This window comes from Varanus komodoensis, unplaced genomic scaffold (genome assembly GCF_004798865.1).
Source record: "Varanus komodoensis strain SLA01 unplaced genomic scaffold, ASM479886v1 scaffold7_1, whole genome shotgun sequence".
NCBI lineage: Eukaryota > Metazoa > Chordata > Lepidosauria > Squamata > Varanidae > Varanus > Varanus komodoensis.
The window spans coordinates 4,951,216-4,971,095 of NW_025336479.1; the positions used below are offsets into that span (position 1 = coordinate 4,951,216).

General features: G+C 42.8%; 1 protein-coding gene across 2 annotated transcripts; it reads right to left on the bottom strand.

Moving 5' to 3' along the window:
- Positions 1-12,326: 12,326 nt before the first annotated feature.
- LOC123035674 lies at positions 12,327-19,463 on the bottom strand. 2 transcript variants are annotated; one of them, XM_044454100.1, is made up of 4 exons: positions 19,331-19,463; positions 17,892-18,218; positions 15,083-15,219; positions 12,327-14,705 (listed from the first exon to the last, which is right to left on the bottom strand). In XM_044454100.1, the coding sequence occupies exons 1-4, from the start codon at positions 19,389-19,391 to the stop codon at positions 14,574-14,576; spliced, it is 657 nt and encodes a 218-aa protein (XP_044310035.1). In that variant the 5' UTR covers positions 19,392-19,463; the 3' UTR covers positions 12,327-14,573. The 2 variants fall into 2 exon arrangements, with proteins under 2 accessions (XP_044310035.1, XP_044310034.1); XM_044454099.1 differs by having other exon boundaries at positions 12,327-14,708.
- Positions 19,464-19,880: the final 417 nt, after the last annotated feature.

Consider the following 19,880-nt stretch of genomic DNA (forward strand, 5'->3'; position numbering starts at 1 on the left):
GTCGAACTAACCTTCCTGCTAGTATAACGGGGCAATTCCACAGTGCTAAATTGGGGCTGCTAGGCAGAAGGTGGAATCCAGTACACCAGGTGCTTTTCTCAGAAATGCTACCTGATCCACGCACTGGGCCAGTGAGACAGACACTGCTGGCTACGTTTCTCCACACCGCTGGTACCATCACAGAGTACGACCCTGACTCCACTGCAGCACTACCAAAATGACTGACGGTGTGTGACATCCACAACCGTTGCAGCAGACAGGTGAACCATACGCATCCTCTGTGCCAGAGGCGAATTGCTCACCTCCCCTTCTAAGGGATCATTTGCCTCTTCCTCAGAATGACACCCTCCTTCCCCGTGACCCCCGTTTTCCATGAAAGCAGAAAAGCCATCACCTAGGAACTGGGGCCCTGCAGTCGGTCCCCCAAGGTCTCATCAGCCAACCTGCCTGCCTTGGTATACAGCTCTGCCTAGTTGGATAGAAGGCCAACTTCTGCTGCAGCCACTCTATCTGGTGGAACAAGCAAAGGCAGCTGTGGCTGAACTCTGCCCTTCCCTGTCTCCATGAAGGGGGATTGCTGTTAATTGTGGAGATGTTCTGTTCAGTGGAGACACAATAGTCCATGGGGAATGGAGGGGAAAACACACAAGGGGTAGGTGGTTTGTGAAGGAATGTGATTTGGAAGGGCTGAGCTCCTCAGTGTGCGTGCTTTAAAACTAAGGGATAACCTGCACTCTCAAATTTGGGATTACTCTATTTCTGAACTGTAGTTCATGAGGTTTCTAAAGCTCTTAAAAACCTGGGCCTATACTGAGCCCAGCCTGAAGATATCCTTACTCCATGTTTATGACTGTCTGTTGTTTAGCTGTGGTAAATGCTCTGCAGTGGGTTTCCTGACAGTATGACACTCAGAAAATCTGACAAAATGTCATGTAACCGCAGTTCAGCAAAAAACAAAAGAAAAAATCATCACAAGTGAATAGAAAACTGTCTCTGTCCTTCAGATGAAAAAAACCCCACATTCATTATGGGTTATAAAAGAACAAATGCTGATCTAGTCTGGCACAATTTTTCCAGCAATGACTAGCTCAAAGTCCCTGGAAACAGATGCAGTAGTGATAGCCACCGTGGGTCTCTGTCTTCATATATGATAATCCAATGTGCCTTTTCTTTCAATTGGATACTTGCCAGAGTATTCAAGGACATATCTCCTCCCATAGGTACTTGCTTGGACCCTTAAGTGATCTTCAGGAGGCCTCCTCCAAGTGCTGCCCCCAAAGGGAGCCAGGTGGGTGGCGACAAGAGAGATGGCCTTCGTAGTGGTGGCACCCAACTTCTACTGCTGCCTTTTTGGTGCCAGACTTTCTTTTCTCCCAGGCCTGTTAGAAATATAGTTCTACATTATTATGCCTGTTTTATTTGATTCCCATGCTTTTTATCATTTATAATGTTTCATTCTTTTGAATATTTATATTGTATTTTTCTATTTAATGGGGCATTTTAATTTTATAAATTGAATTGTATATCTCCATTCAGAGAACATTAGCAACAAGTGCTGAATCATTTCTTTTCATGGTTCATTTTATGAAGACAGGTGCACAATGTGATTGGATAGTTATTCAGAGGATTCTCCCTGTAAAATCATGAGGGTCCAAGAAAATCCATGCCTCAAACCCATGTTTTCTGGCATGTTTTATTGCAAATAAGTGGTTGATCCATGATGGACATGTTTCAGTGCATGGAAGCAGATGTGCTATGAGAGTGGATAGTGGTTTGGGACGTGTCCCCTTTCAAGATCATGAAGCTCCGTGTTGTTTCATGGCTGGACTTTTTTCCAGTCCTAAAACTAGCCTCATTTAAGGTCATGTTGAAAGTGTTTGTTTTCATTCTGGAGTCGCAACAAGAACAAAGTCAAAGGCACCATACAAACAGGGAATTCTAATAAAGACTAGATACAGGCACAGAAGCTGAAAAAGAAAAAAGAAGAAGTTAAGATTCACATGTTGCATTTAACCTACTCTTACTAACTCCCTCTAGTCAGTTGCTCACTGTTTGGATCCTAGCATTTTAGAGGTGTGTGAGAACACAGCCCCTCTTTGCAACACTGAGTTCTCTGAAGGGACATACGAATACGAAGGACACGGAATTGCCATTGAAAGGCACTGTGTCATTCCCAGCAGCCAGAGGGAATCCCTGAAGATGGTAGGAATCACCTTCAAATCAAAATCCCTGCATTAATTACACCTCTACATTTCACACAAAACTACTTCAAATCAAAATGCTTACATACAAATTGGGTTGAGGAAACTTCGCCGTGTTTTCCAGGTGTCCTTTCAAGGGGCCGTAGGAATGCACTAAGCTGAGAGAAGGAAGCACGCAGGAGGAGGAGACGCCGGCTGCCTGCTCCTGGCTGATCAGGCTGCTGTTTCCTCTCAGTATTCCATGGGTCCATAGCTGAGGCATGCTCCACAGGAATGCCCCCTGCTTCCACTGGGCAGTAAGACTTAGGTGTCCTTCGGGATGGACATAGGCAAGCAGAAGAATGACCCCTGCAGATGCACAGAAACAGCAGATGCTCACAACTGCTCACAGGCAATAGACTTGCTCCCTTCCCTCGGCACCTCCCGAATCATTGCTTGATTCTGGAATCCACAGGAATGACCTCTCCTTCCTCTTGCCATAGTGTTCAGATGCTCTTCTGAATATTTTGGATCTTGGAGCGATGCCCATTGCACTCTCAGGATAGAAGAAGGGTCAGGACTGAGTAGGCACCTCACCTTTGCATGGCTGACTGACAGGGACACCAGCTCTTGGAGCAAATAGAATCTGATCTACCTGAAGTGACCAGCAAACAGTGAATAGGGAGTCCTCTTTAAAACTGATATGCTCATGGCATCTTGTATTACGGAAACTGCATTCACACGTGGGCTGAAGTGGCCTCATGTTGTGGAGTTCTGAAAAGTGTTATTTGCCATTGCACAAGTCTAATTAGATCCTGCCTTGTTACTCTTCAAAAGCAGGAGGTAGGCAGCTTGTGGCCCTCCAGAAGTTTTTGGCCTACTGCTCTCATATCTCCTGACATTAGCCAGCTTCACCAGAGCGGATGGGAGCTGTGGGTCAAACCATCTAGAAAGCCACCAGTTGTCCTCTCCCAATCTATGCGAGCAGATACTTAAAAGGACCACAGTAGCCAGAAGAGCTGTCCTGATTTTATGTTAGCTGTCCCAAGGCTATAAGTGATGGGACGGCATACAACAATTCTAAATAAATAATTTCTAAATAAAATAAATAAGACTGGATTTGACAGATTGTCCAAAAATGGGGACATGCCATGGGAGTACAGACTCTGATAAGCACCTCAGCAGAGAACTGAAGACATTAACTTAGGCAAGTTAGATGATTATCAAAACAGGATTTGTTTATCAAAATTAATTAATACATATTCACTTGTGCTGTGAGTATGGACTCTCTTGTGCTTTCCTACCACTTTTCTTTCTGGAGAGACAACAGTATGTGAAAGGAGAAGGGATATGATGGATGACTTGCAAGAACTCTTCTTTTGTACAATGAATGATCCTATTTTATCTCTTATTCTGCCCCTTCCCCTAAAAAAGTAAATATTACTGTTCTGTTGTACTGTTTTGGAACACCTATAAAAATAGCAAGGATAATTGTTAAATTATTAAAATTGTTAATAATTTTAACAATTTTGTTTAATGGTTTAATAATAATTATTAAATAGTTAAAAATACATATTTGTATTTACCTACAACCTGAAGAAGCCATGGTCAGGTGTTCAGATTAAACATACATTAAACATGTATTCACTGGGATGGCAAGCTGAGGGTCTCACAGGGCCAGCTTTACCACTAGGCAGAATGTTGCTAGAGAAATACAGCTGAAAATACAGTTAAAATGGTCAGAATTGTCAGAATTTTTAAATTATTACTTAAGTTCACAGATGCAGAATGATTGATACTGTAGGTGGGAATATTAAATGGAATTTGCAAGAGGAAACAGCAGCTATGATAGTAAGTAGTATTAAACAAACAAGAGAGACATTTCAGCACTGTAAACAAATAGCGATATAGAGGAATGTAGGGCAAAAATTCATCAGATGAATTGTGGTCAGAATTGTATGCACTATTTTTGCACATGTCCACATGGTTGATTTCTAAAAGTGGAATACCTGACAGAATAGTAACTCTTTCAGAGAAAACCATGTGAATGACACATCAGAATGGGTGAGGTGGGACTGTATCAAAGCAGTAATAAGAGTGCAAGAAATTAAAGAAATGGCCATTATCCGGAATAACACTAAAAACAGAAGTCAGAATTAGAGAAAAAATGCTAGAAGCCTTAACATTCCAATATAAATATACAGGATCACAAATTATTAGACAAAAATGGGAAGAAAAAAGGACAAAACTAAACTTGTTACAAATTAATAACACAATGATAAATTCGCTTTATGTCAAAGTTATTGTGAATTTGGTGGAAAGGGAACAAAAATGTTAGCAAACGGGCAAAAAAGGAATAGCTTTAAAATGGAATAAGGGATAAAAATATAGTGTAAATGAAATGGAGCACACTAAATTATATGAAAATGTATATAAAGTCAGAAATATACATAGTGAATTTATAAAAGTTTATCACCAAGAATACAAGATCAGCAGTCTAGCAAGTGAACAGTCTATATCATTAGAAGAAATTAAAAATGCTATAAAAATTTATGTTTAGCTTAGCACCAGGCCCTGACAGATTTACAGCTGAATATGATAAAGCATATGCTGAGCTACTGATTCTACAAGTTTCAGAAGTGTTTAATGTACATGGAGCACAACTAACCAATACATAGAAACAATCAAGGGTTGCTCTTACATTAAAACCAAGTTAGGCCCTAGGACTTGCTGATTCATATTATCCCATCCTTTAAAACACATAATAGAAACATAGAAAACAGAGTGAGTCAGAAGGTCTCCCGGGCCATCTAGTCTGACCTCCAGCACCAGCCGGCTCTGCTCATGACATGCCCACCATGTAGATGTCCAGCCTATCCTTGAACACCCGCACCAATGGGGACTCAACAACCTCTCGTGGAAGCCCATTGCACGCTTTCGGGGTCCTGAATGTCAGGAAGTGCTTCCTGGCATCCAAATGGAACCTTGGCTCCCTGAGCTTTGCTCTGTTGGAGCACGTCCTGCCTTCCTCTGCAGGGGAGAACAGGTCTCTACCCATCTCCGTGTGACACCCCCTCACATACCTGTATGTCGCCAACATATCCCCTCTGAGTCTCCTCTTCTCCAGGCTGAAGAGACCCAGTTCCCTCAGTCTCGCCTCATACCCCATCCCCTGCAAATCGGCCACCAACCTTGTGGCCCTATGCTGCACTGACTCCAACCTGGCTATATCCTTTCTGTAATGAGGGGCCCAAAACTGAGCACAATACTCCAGTTGCGGGCACACCAGAGTTGTACAGAGTGGTAGTAATACCTCTCTTGATCTAGAAGCCACACTTCTGGCTATGCAACCAAGGGTGGCGTTCGCCCTCTTGACCACCGCATCACACTGCTGACTCATGTTTAGCCTGCAGTCAACCAGCACCCCGAGGTCCCTTTCACAAGTGCTGCTCTCCAGACACTTATCACCTAACCTGTACTTATGACAGCTATTCCTATGCCCCAAGTGCAAGACCTTGCACTTATCCACATTGAACGCCATCCTGTTGTCTCCTGCCCACTTTCATAGTCTGTCCAGATCCTTTTGGATCTGGAGTACCTGCTCCTCAGTTGTGGCCACTGCTCCAGTTTTAGTGTCGTCTGTGAATTTGATCAGCAGACTGTTCACCCCTTCTTCCATGTCGTTAATGAAAAGATTAAACAGGATCAGCCCCAGGACAGAGCCCTGGGGGACCCCGCTTGTCACTGGCCGCCATCCTGATGATTCCCCGCTAATGGTTACCTTCTGCTTTCGGTCAGTCAACCATGCCCTAATCCACCGGACAGTGCTTTGGTGTATCCCAGAACTCCTCAGTTTCTCCTCCAGGATATCATGGGGCACTTTGTCAAAGGCCTTGCTGAAATCCAGGTATACCACATCCACTGCATCCCCTCCGTTTAGCCATCTCGAAACCTTGTCATAGAATCCCACAAGGTTTGTGTGGTAGGACCTGTTTTTGCGGAAGCCGTGTTGTGTGGCTGCCAGCCTCCCTTCCCTATCTAGCATCTCTAGATCTCCCTCTATTATGAGCCTTTCCATTGTTTTTCCTACAATGGACGTAAGGCTAACCGGTCTGTAATTCCCCATGCCCTTTCTACTACCCTTTTTGAAAATTGGGACCACTGATGCCACCCTCCAGTCCATCCTTTAAAGCATCCTTTAAAACACAGGAATTGGCATGTCTCAATAAATTTGATTGTCCAAATCAAACCTTATTAGATAGAGTAGCCAGTGTGGCATAGGGGTTAAGTGTGCCAGGCTGGGACTCAGGCAATCTGGGTTCTAGTCCCCACAAAGCCATGGGTTCCCTTGGTGGCTTTGGGTCAGTGCAGACCCTCTCTGCCCAATCTACCTCACAGGGTTGTTGTGAGGATAAGATTGGGAGCAGGAGGAGGAGAATTGTGTAAGATACCCTTTTAAGAAGGAAAAAAGGCAAGACATAAATATAATAAATAAATAACAAACCTTTCTTTCAACAGCAATATGTGTGTTGTTAGCGAAGTGTTGGAAGGATGCAAAAGACCTTAATGTAAAGAGATGGTATAATATAGTATGGGAAACAGCACTTGCAGAAAAACATATCCAGTATTTGCGAGTGTCAAGAGGAAAAAAGATTTCACAACATTATAGCCATACTTTATTTTAAATAAAATGGTGGCAGCACTATCTGAGGTTCCAATTGCTTTTAATAGCCTCTGGTTATAATAACATTTAATTTAGTGGAAAAAGTACAGTGGGAAAACAATGAACCAGTAACAATGTAAGTAATCCAAGTTACTGTATAGTGGAAATAAATAAATACATTTTAACAACAGCTTTGAAGAACTTTTTTGCAAACAGCTTAACCCTTCTTCACCTCCTGAAAAACCACATGTACCTTGGTTTGTCAACGGAAAAGCCAGAGAAGAGCAAACAGCAATGTCTTCCTATACCTACGCAATTGTTTCCATGTAGAAAGGAAACAAATTAGAGAACATTCTTTGGTGAAAACTTGACTTGTCTTCCTACTATAATGTATACTAGAATTCTTCAGTACACATTTCCTTTTTTCAACACACATTTCCTTTTTTTCCTAAGCCCCACTTTGTAGTACAATTGGTTTATTTCTCAGCACATATATCTGGTTACTGTGGTTAACAACTAGCCCCTGTTAACCATTTTATTCATGTTAATTTGTTTTGATAATTCCACAAGATAATTTTACCTAGGAACAGAAAAAAATCTTTAGAAAATATTTATCAAGATATTTTGGAGAACTGTTGCATTTCTATTTACTATTATTTGCAAATTGCTTCTGGAAGTGGTATATAAAGCATATTTCTTAGATTACTAAAAGCCTTGCTTCAACCCCATATTTTAAATCCCTGTCTGTTTTGTGAGTCTTTTTAGTCTCTGCCCAATGTCCACAATGCTTCATGCTCACAATGCCCTTAAGCCCTGCAGAATTGATGTGGGTGTCTGGGGTTTTGAGCCTATCTTGTTTTGATAATTGCTACCAAAAGTCCCTCTTGAGTCCAGCATCCTGTTTCCCACAGTGACAGGCCAGATACTTAGGCAAAACCTACCAACAGGGCTGGATAGCAGGAGGCCTCTTAGAAGGTTTTACCTAAGCACTGTCACTCAGTGGTAGGTTTGGGAGCTGGAACTCAGCTTGCTCTGGTCGGCTGCACTACTCTCTAGTGCTCAGCCCTGGCTTGGGAAGTGAGCTGAGCCAAGAGTTCACGAACACCTGTGAATGCTGGCAGAACTCCTCTGGCACAACCACAACCTGCGTGGCACAAGCACCTGCCGGTCACACGCATGGAAGCGAGGTGCTGCTTACACAGCACTGGCACAGGCTTGATTCCAGAGGGCACCCCCACAAATGTTGAGCATGCCTGTAACACCATTTTTTAAATCCAGGAAATTGCAGGCAGGTTAGCTTAGCATCTGCTCCAGGTAAATTGCTAGAAAGCATGATTAAGGATGCTATTCCACTGACCTTACATTAGCAGAATGGGTTCTTCCTTTGTCCTTCAGCTTGAGAAATAATTTCTAGGAAAAATATGCATATTGAAAATGCACCTGACCTTTTTAAACAGTGGCCCACCAAGGCAAACATGCATTTTGGCCTGCTGGGCTTCCCCACCCACATTTTTACTGTTTTAGGCAGGCTGCAAAAAAAAGCAACGTGAGACTCGGGTGGCCTACAGTGCAGGAGATGTGCTGCTACTGGCTTGGTGGCTTGGAAGTTGCTTGTGCTTGAAATAGCAATATGCATACAAAGCTATGATGACCACGCTGCCGATGCTGCCTTGTTTCCAGAGATACCGATCCAGAATGCAGCCTAGGAAGCTAGCAAAGGAAGAAATAATGATCTACAGCTGGTGCTGTGAATCTGCCCCCCTTCAATTTGCGGACTTCCTCTCCTCCTTGGTCCTGCCTTGGAAATGAGCCAAGCCAAAAGGAAGTCCGTGAGCGCTCACACAGTGCAACTGGTAATCCTCTTCTTCTCCATGTGCAGCACAAACAGAGGCTGCAAGTCACGTGCGCACGGAAAAGAGATGCTGCTGGTGCAGCAGATCTGCAGGGCTTGATTCCTGGCCAGTACCACGCAAATGGATGGTGAATTTGGCAGGATGCTGGACTCATGGCTGTGAGAATGTGGACTGAAGCCTGGGGAGCCAAGTCCAAGAAATCCAATGGATTCTCATTCCCAAAGTGGATTCCTCACACATCATACCCACAGCCAATTCAGACCTAAAAACAGAGACAGGGTGTTCAGAAGCCCAAGCAGCATGAATCTGGGGCTTCATTTTTTTTTTTTAGCACCTAACATAAAGCCCTTGAGAAGCTCACATGTCCAACATCCCATCTGGAAAGCTGAATTGATTGGCAAAGAGTATAACAATCATTTAACCAGATACTGTTGCCATGTTTCTCTAGTCTGAACCACCTTAGAGCACAGCTCTAGAGAGATCTTTACAAATATATCCTAACCACCATGATGTCTTTTAACCACATGGTAGCTGGCCCTATCTGTGGATTTCCTGATCAAACGTTTTGTGCTACCAGCCTGACTACGAGGCAGGAAAGTTGGGTCTGTGGTCTCAGGGGTGGCTCCAAACCCAGAAGCATTTTCTGTGAAACTTACTCAAATGTGGACAAAGCTCCCATCAGAATATAGAACATCTGCTCATCTTGCAGGGCTACTTGAAGTTTAGAAGCTGTGCAACCATGTAAGGCGACAATGATGCACATTGAGCCATGCAGTTTACACAAATTCTAACGCTTAATTGATCTTTGAATAGCCTTGGAAGTTTGGAATTGCAGGGGGTGGAGCTGAAAGAATGGTTTGCATCTCCTGTTTCCTGGCTTCTTCAGTACACTCAAAATAATATATGCCAAACGCTTCCTCAGTTAGATCATTGGCGTTCCAGACTAGTTTGTTTGTTAGTCTGTATTGAGCCAGAATGGCACCATCCATGTCCAAGAGGGGCAGAGAAGATACCAAGACTCACAGTTATCCAAAACAACCTTAGGGAGGGGTAAAAAAAAAAAAGCTGAGGAGGAAAACCCCTTGCAAACAAACAGCCCAGTGAGGACCGCACATGCTCAGCCGGCCTGGAATATGATGAAACACTGGGAGACAAAAATGGAAAACTGGAGGGAAAGGAAATGGAATGGAAAGTCTGGACTCCTGAACAAAAGCATTCTCCATTGCAACACATTGTGACATGGCCCAGTTGTACAAAGCTTTGCATCTCTGCTCCACACTTGCAAATATTTATGTAACGTAGCATAATCTAAGTGAAAGCTATAAAGCTCAGTGAAAAATGTACCCCTCTTCATTGGGATGCGGAACACTCCAGTCATCAGTCACTCCAATCGTATACGCCTGAAGTGTAAATCTCACAATTGTCGGCTTCTTAAAAGCAGGTGCATTTCTATCCAACAAAGGGTCTCAAACCTCCCTGGAGTCCCACCCACAAGCAAATAATCACAAGCAAATCTCAACTATTCATGAAGCATAACCCCAGAATCATTATTAGGCCCATACCATTAATCAGCCAAGATCATTGATGGCCTTCTATGTCACTAAAAGCCAACAGTGGATGGGTAAATGTATGGATATTTGATAAGCCTTTTCTGTAGTTTATGCATAACTGTTTCTATGGATATCTGCATTACTACACCTGTGTATGTATTTATGGGGATGCACATTTCAAATATATCCAGTGTAAGTGATTTATTTAAGCACTATAAGCAATTGTATGTTTTGTTTGGTTGGGGGAACATTAAAAAATCAAAAATTAATAACAACAAATAATCTTTTACCTACACTACACTGGAATTATGTTCATCTCACCAAGGAAGAAGACAACAGAAGATTCTGTTTTGAGTGTGTAAAATATGCAGAGAAAAGGAGTTGTGATACTGTTGTTTAATCTACATCTTTGATTGTCTCAAGCGCCTCTATCTAATCCTTCACAGAAGTTGAAGGCATTGTTTTTCTGCTAAGTGTCACTTTCAGTTATCAGGTTTCTTGCAAAAAGGGTTCACTTAGAAGAAATTCACATGTTCTCAGAAATCTGGGCTGAGTTGCTGCTGCAAAATTGTGATACTTTCCCTGGCAGGCTCATTCATAAAGTCTGTGAGTGCTGTGTGTAATGGGATATTGCTGTAGATGTCACAGGCATTCTGGACGCTTCCAGATGGAGGGCTCCGAGTGCAGCATCCGGAAGGCACTGTGCAGCAGTTCTGGCTTTTCTTTCTGCATTAAGGAAAAAGATGGAATAAAAAATGGAAAAACTGGGGAAGGGCATGTCTGGACCCCCTGTAAGCATGCAGGGTAAGTTCTTGACTCCCCTGGGGCTGAGTAGAATCTACATTGGTATGGGTGTTAAGTCTTGGAAATGTGGCTCAGCAGAAGCAGCTGTGTTTTGCATTGTATATCATGCCTGAAAACCAGAAATGAGTGGATATTAATCCTGAAAGAAATTAAAGATATGCCAGTTTGTGATACACCACCAGACCCTCTGGGAGTCCTTTTTGCTTAGTCCATAGAGACAGCATCTCCCTCTTTGGGTGCCAGACTCCCCTTTCCCCAGGCCCCACCTCTTGGAGGCTACAGTGGGCTGGTGGAGCAGCTGATGAGGGGAGTCCCCCTGTTTCCCCCCATCCACCTAGTACAGATCACAGGGGGATTCCCTTTGCCTAGTGAACCAGTTGCCCTCCCATGTCAGATGTGGAGGGGCATACCAAGTGGTTTTCCCACCCCAGATCTTCCCCACTGTAGCCTGGGCTGTGGTGAGGGTCCCTGTCCCACCTTCCTGGCCACTGACAGGGAAAGAATAGCTCCTTCTGCCCCCTCCCCAAAGTCACATCTGAGCCTGGAAAGGGGAAAGGGGGGCATGTGTGAGGGCAGGAAGCTGGGGCTGTGGGCCTGCACTGATCGCTTCCCCACAGCCCCATTCAGGTGGCTGACAATAATCACCTGGGTAACATACCTTGCATAAGGTGTGACGGCCGTGGGGCTTGCTGCTGCACCTCATTCTGGGTTCGCGGGTTTGCATGCACTGAGTGTGCTCATAGGACCGCACCCTAAAATGCTGGCGTGATGGGAAGAGCTGCCAGACAGGATGCTCCTGATGACCTGGGCAGCCGCCTGTCCGTGCTTTGGATAGTCGCAGCAGGACCATTTGGCATCAGCCCTGGGACTTTACGGTGGTTGTCATGTGTGAACATCAGCTTCATCCGTCCATCCTTTCTTGTTGGCTCAGCCATGCTGGTCATGTCTCCCACATGTAAACAGTTGCACAACTTTTGAGAGATATATTATTGTACTCGTAAGTACTTTAATGGGTCCACATCAGCTGATATCCTGTCTCTCCATGTATGTAGAAAAGAATGAGGATTGGCGGGCAGTGGGATGGGAACCAGCCCTGAGTACTGAGAAATGGAAAGGCCCAGAGAGGCTGACTCCCCACCTGCCATCAACACTTCTTAGAAACGTAATTAATTATAACAATATATTCATTATACTGTACAGCATGCAGAGAAAAACCTTTTTATTCTAATAATCCTCAAAATAAATTTCCATATAAGAATAAACTTCAGTGAAATATCTTATTCATTTATTTATTTATAACATTTCTAGACCATCCCATTACTGAAGTCTCGGGATGGTTTAACAATACAAAATGTAAAAATAAAACACAGTATGCCAGGCTGCAAAACATAGCCTTTTGGAATTTATTTATTTATGTCTATACCATCCAATAGCTGGAGCTTTCTGAGCAGTTTACAGCAATACCAACAAACAACAAACAAATGAAATGAAATGTAAAGAAAATAATGTTTCGCATGAGAGCATACTAAATCCTTTTAACAATCCATACATGCTTTCTCCTTTTCCTTTTCTTCAAAGCAGAAGTAGGCAACTTGTGGCCCCCCAGTTCTTGCGGTGAGCCAGTATAGGGACCGGTGAAAGAAGACGGGAGTTGAGATAAGGAGACCTGCAAGTGGACCAGCCCTGCTTTAAATGCATCCCACACCTCTCTGCTTTCTTTTACTCCAAATGCAGTGAGGTCAGGCTCAGTCCAACTGCCTGCCCTGGGGCAGAGGCACATAAACCCCCAAACTCAGAGGCTTATGAGCATCCAGTGGTAGGACTGAAGAGTGGCCCTGCATTTTTCCTCCCCTGCAAACTCCCTATAGATGGTCATTTTCAGCCATCTAGATAAAGCGCCAGGGATGGGACTTCAGCAGGAACTGGCATAAACTCTCAGCCCCAGCCTCCTCCTTTCTGCCCTCTGGCACAATCCTTGAGTGTGTTCCTGAGGCCCAGTCATAAGCTCCGGCGGCGAGAGACAGCCAGCATGCTCTTTGGCATTAGCTGCAAGGAGGGAAGGGCAGGGCTTGGCCTTTGGAGCCCCTTCTTTGTGACTGCAGGACCTCAGAGCTGGGACTCCAAATAATCCTGTGGCATCCCAGGTGATGGCTGGAGGCCACAGAATCCCTCTTGATGCCATTGTACATCCCACATTCCATATTTCCAATTTTCCACAGAAGGACAGTTATAGAACATATATAAAATGTGTGTATCAGGAGAAATAATGTTCAAGTGTGTGTTACGTTAGGCACATTTCTGGCAAATAATGTGTATATTAGGCAAAAGAAGCATAAAAATACATGGATTTGGAGAAATGAATACAAAATGATTACAAACTGTCATGCGAAAGTCGCATTTACAAAGACATTATCAAATTTCAGGATGAACCAGTCTTGAGATAGGAACAATGAGAAACTGGGATAAACTGAAATTGACAAATCCCTCTGTATTACTCCTTAATAAAGTTCAAAAGAAACATCACCTGGAGCAAAGGCATTTCATAGCCTCAAAATAGGACTTCCAATAATCAATTTTGCTTTGTTTCTAGAATTTGAGCTAAGGAACATTTATAGCATTATGAAAATGTCTTTACACTTCCAAGAAAGAATGGAATAATAATTATTGATTTTGTGTACAAAAGCTTGTGTTACCATATCATCATAATCCTATGACACGTTTCTCTCAGTGTCATGTTCAAAAAGAAATTATGACTTTTCTTCCAACTATTTCCCAACATTTCCATTATTTAGCCTCAGATGTGAGACACTAATGCCTGCTATTACAGTGCACTGAAAAATTATTTTGTTGAACTGAAAAATCAGAGCCATAACTGCCAAAACAGCTATGCAAAATTCTAATAAACAGAGAGACATGCAGATGTCAAAAAGCACATTCCTTCTTCAGTTTCAGTTTCTACATAAACTGAATTGGAATTGGTCAGGAAGAACGCTACAGCTTAATACTGCTGTAAGCCCTTGTTTGCATGGAATAACAATTCCTGGGTACCTGCTGCCACGCAGCCCTTAAGATTCCTGGGTTAAACAGCCCAGGAACTGTTGTTCTGTGCAAAATGAATCTAAATATTTCACACATTTTCCTGACCCTCTTAGCTCGGGAATTCACTTCTGTAGGTAATGCATCATGTTATGTTATCAACACATAGCTAACATAACATGACTGGAGAACTGTTTCAGAAGGACCAGATATGGTCTATACAGTGGTTCCTGTACAGTAACAGTGGACTACTGACCCTCATGTATATAGAGGGCTCAAACCATCTTGATTGTAAGATAAAATCTGAGGCATAAAAGCTTCATATGAATTTTAGAATTTCAGTTTAGAACTCACATTTTGAACTTCACATGTGCACTCCGTGGAAACTGAAGTTCAGGAAGCATGTATTTGGCAGACCATCAACATAAATTTCACAACCTGAAACAATTCTGAAACTACATTTTCATTCTGGGAAATTTCAACAGCATTATTCTTTCTGCGCAACTCTACAGTAAGGATTTGGTTTAGTCACATTGCTGCGATTCCAATTGGAAGTCATGTCTTCATAGACTGTCATTCGTGCTTCATGTTTCTTTCCTTTTTTGCAGTATTTCTTGATCTGCTAAACAGACAGCAACAAAAAGGGAGGCATTAACTTGCATTGTGAAGGCGGATCTCTGCCAAAGTACTACCCATTTTCACTTTCATGGGAAAGAATCTTCAGCTTATCTGCTCTGGGATGCAACCACTTTGTGGTTTGTTTTCTACCAGCTGATATCTGATCCAGTATCTCTTCTGAAGGGAGGGTACAGCATGGCAGAAAATAGGCCTGTTTTCCTCTCGATAGCCCAGCTGTTGCAGCAGTTTGAAAAACAGTTTCCACCTTTGCAGAACTGATTAACACTTACAGCATTTCTCCTAGCAGAGTACAACGCTGTGAGTATGGAAGCCTGGGGAAACTCACCTAAAATAAAAAGTGATTTTCATCATACTTACGTCTTTATGAAACAGGATACACAATCCCACTGTAGAAACCAAGAGCAGGGACAGGATGATAATGATGTACAGCATCCAGGAAGATGAAGAACTCTGGGAACATGAAGACCTCTTTGCGAGCACCATTTCTCCTTCGGCTTAAGAAAGTCAGAAAAAAGTTTTATCATGCTACTTTGCATACCAGCCTATTTTGAAAGAGCAACGAAGGAATAAACCCAATTGCTGGACTGAAATGTTGTGTTCCACTTTGTCATACCTAGTTTCACCATCACTATTACCTTTTATGCTAAACTCCCCAGGAAATTTCTATCATGTCTGTTATATTTAAGATATAAACATTTATCCCCATGTTGGAGAGAACAGCCAAAGTTTCCTATCGCCCCATGGCAGATCTTAGGAAGCCTTTGAGGTTTCTGAGTAGCCAGCACAAGGCACGAGGCATGGAAGTGGCGATTTCTGCCATCACCACACCTTGCAGCTGTGGGTTATCTAGATAATCAGTTTTGGCTGTCCACATTTAGTACCAAGAAGGCAGAGGAAGGAGGCAGGCTGCCATTGGAATCAGCATGAGTGCACAGCCTCAGCTTCCATCCCCACTCGGAGGCCCAGGTGTGGCCTCAGGAAGGTAGGGTCAAAGCACCTTGATATCTGGACTTGGAAAAAGCCTGGGGTCTCCCCGGCAGTGTTGCAAAGCCACAACATTGTGCAGATAGTCAATATTCTGTGTGCTTGTCGTAAATAGTGCCCAACTTTTTCTTAACATCTGATGCTTGGGCTTTGCTCACAGATCAGGCTACCTAACTTGTCAGCGTACTTCTCTTCAGAAAAAGAGCTGAAATGTGACGCGCCCATAGTCCAGGACTATGGAGAGAAAGTGGATCTCCAGACGCTTGGGGCCTCAGCTCCCACAGTTCCTGACTGTTGACCATGCTGGGATGGGCATCTGGTTGTCGAAGGCTCAGCTGTCTATGGATCTACCTGCTGCCCACTGCTGCTGAGTACTGGAAAATGTCCAGAAATGGGTTTTAGGCCAATCTTGTATTGAGCCTACAGGCAAGAGTTGAAATTTCTGGACCATCAATAGAAACACTTTCTCCCAATTTAATTCTTCAATAGCTGCAGCTCAATGATTGTCATGAAAATACTCAGTGTCTCCTCAAAGAAAGAATATGTGTTTTCGATAGGTTAAATTACTGTCTAGTAGGGGAGCACTGCAGTTTCAAGAACTGTGCAGCAGAAAGATTTGACACATGCGTGATTTTCCCCACCATAATGGGAAAAATGGCTCCCACACATGATTCCCCTGCCTGCTCTGAGTTGTGATTCTTTAGTAGCAGGAAATGAGGAAGGAAATGGAGATGGCCAAACAACAGAAATAGCACCCCGGGAACGACCCTGTGTGAAAGAACAGAATCAGCCACTTCAAAGGGAACGGGCAAGTTAATTTTCTTTAACTTACCGTATTGCCATGAGGAGTGGAGGTTCAAAGGCAATAGGTTACCCTGGTGTATGTGCAACTGAGTTTTTACTTAAGAAAAAAAATTAATCATTGATACAGACAATCTGGAATTGACTGAGAGAAGCTTATAACGGCTGGCACATTTACGCATGCAAAATCAGCATTACTAGTAATTCTGAAACACTGGTTGATCGGAAAAGGGAATGTTGTGTATCCATGTCGGACAAGTTTTTCCACATTTCCATCAGGTAGTAATATTTGCATACTTTGCTGTGTGGGCAGGAAGCTGGGAACCTTCTCTTAAGCAGCACTCCTGGTCTCACTGATCTGGGCCAAAGTTCCGCTGGACACGGTGGGACATAGCAGGACCGGGGAATACAGCAGAGCAGCATCCCAGCATCAGGTAGGTATATACGATGCTGGAAGTCATCAGAGGAGACCTTGCAGATCCTTCCAAAATCAGCAGAATGTCTCTGTTTGAGGCCTCCAAGGCAGACCTTCCTGGTTTGGCACCTGCCCTGTGCAAATTACCCTCATGCAGTTTGCAAGGCAGAAGATGCAGCATCTTCCAAAAGCCTTCTGAAAACCCACTTTTTATCCAGGCATTCCCTGGATTGTAAGTAAATTAAGCATGCTGCTCTTGCACTGTATGAATAATACTTTAATTGGAAGTGCCTTTAAATTCCATTTAATACTGTGATGTTAAATGCTTAGTAGTATAGAAATATTAAACATAAATGAACATTGCAGGGGTGGGTAACATATTCAGCCCCGAGGATGGATGCAGTCATGGTCCAAGGCTACATGTGTGCACATACTTGCAGGCACATGTTTGTCTATGTGCTGTCAAAACAAAATGCAAGCTATTCTGTCTTTCGCGTTACTTGTAGAAGTAATTATGGCTCTCGTGTCATTTCTGCTGCTTTTATATTTCACACATACAAAGTCGGGATGGGTGAAAGAGAGACGTTTTTGCTCACTGAGATTCTGCAAACACCAGCTCAATGCTTGCTTTTCTTGGTTTGTGGCTACCTTTGCAGTAGCGGTTCATTTTGTGCAAATTGGAGAATTGCACAAAGCAAACCACGATCAAATGTGAACACTGCACAGAATATTCCTATATTGGTGCAAATTTCTCCCCATGGGTGAGTTAAGATTTGCGCATTTTGAAAAACTGGTGTATTTTGCTAGCACTCATTTTATGAGTATGAACACAATTTGGGCATTTATACACATCTTTGGAAAAACTTCACTTCATTCAAATTCACCTTTGGAATTGCTAATGGGGCATTTCTAAATGATTTGCAACTGAAACTATGTTACAATACCCCTTTGAGAGAAAGCACCCACCTTTCACTTGCAGCACGAAACATAGTTTTTGCAGTTTTGACTCACACGTGTAGACACCGGTGTCGTTCATCGTGAGGTTTTGCAACCTTATTATTGCAGTGGAAGTATCTTCCTGGAAGTATTCCGTGCGATTTGCAAATTTAAGATTTTCTTTCTTGGTTTGATCATAACGTCTAACATACAGCACATTAACTGTGTTACAGATGGTACCTGAGCAGATTTGTTTCAAATACATTGAATCAATCTTATGACTAAACTTGCAGGTAATATTGACAGAATCCTTTTCTGCAACTGTGATGATTCTTAGCTCCTCATTGGCCACATTTCCTGGAAAGGAATAGAAGCAATATTGTCAGACAGAGACTTCTCCTGAATCAAGGCACTGTGTTCAGCATAGTGAATTAATGGAACTTGTTTCTGTACTTGCCTCCATTGACTTCTATGGGTCTTTTTTATTACACACACACAAAGCAGGGATGGGTGAAAGAGAAGCATTATGATTTTGTTCTTGGTTTTCTGTTCCTTGCAAGTTATCCAGAGACTTTTTTTTAGTAATGGATGGCATAGAAAACATATTAAATAAATAAACAAAATAAATTGCTTGTCTTTCTTGGTTTGTGGGTACATTTGCAGTTGCTGTTCATTTTGTGCAAAATAGCAACTGGACTAGACTTGTTGCTATTTAAATGTATTAACTCCAAATGTTGAAATGAGGCAAAGCATGTTGGGGTTATACAGTCATTGGATTTTTGTGATTATTTAGATATGGATTTTATGGATAATTGTGTTATATTGTTATAATATGTGTAAACACGTATAAACCTTTCTGAGAGCAAGTACTGAGACTATGGTCTAGAAAAACCTTAAATGAGTAAATAAATACATAAATAAATAAATGTTGTTTCTTTGGAATGTTAACTAGTTTCAATATTGATATGCAGGGCGTTCAGGATTGTCAGCCATGACTGGAGGTCACCTGGCTCAGAAAAGCTCTTCTAGATAGTTTGACTTTAAAAAAAATATATCAGAATTGGCTGTCTGGAGTACTGAGGAAGAGAACTCCATATTGTACCTCTTGGCTGTAAACCCCACTTGTCTAGTATCTGTTGCTCGATTTGGTGCCTTCACTTGCCACTCATAGGAGGACTGGGAATAGGCGAGTCACCTGGGTTTCTCCAGGTGAATCCAGTGGAATGAATCCAGGTGTGACCGGATCATGAACATTTACGCTCACAAACATTCTGAACACACACACAAACCTGGCTTACGCCTCATGTAGGATTTCCCATCCCTGCCTACAGATAGCCAGAACAGGTTCAATCTCTTTAGATTGGAAGTAAAACCATGATTCCTTTCTGGAGCCATGGCCACTGAAGAGTTAAATGTGTTCATTTTCCCTCTAAGTGAAAGGATATGCAAGGTAATTCCCTTACACCTACCTTCTGAAGCTGAAGTTCCAAGGGAAAGCAGGAAGAGAAAACACATGAGCATTGGGGACATTCTGCAGAAACCTCTTTCTCTGCCTGTGTTTCCACCCGTAAGTCAATGCGCTGCTGCCAAACTAACTAGCTCAGTACCCGAGGAAATCAGGGTTTTGAGCCACACATTCACCTCACTGATGCAAAACCAAGCAGCCAAACACGTCACATGTGGTGGTCACAGTCATGGGAGATAATTTGTCATTTAACAAGTTGAGGAAGACATTAAAAACTCCAGCAGGGCTAATCTTTATGAAACAGTCACAAAGAAGCTCTTTTCTGGTGCTTTCTTAATCGAAGGTGCTTCATGTCATTTCAAAGAAGAGGGTATTCCCAGAGACAGCACAATTCAGACAGCCACTGCCAACCTAAGACCTCTAGAAGTTTTGGACTAAATTCCCAGCATTCTTTAGCATTGACCATCAGCCTGAAGCTGATGGGATTTGAAACCCAAAATGCTTGGAGGGCACCAAGCTGGGGAAGGCTGGATTAAGGAATGCCCTCCTCAGAG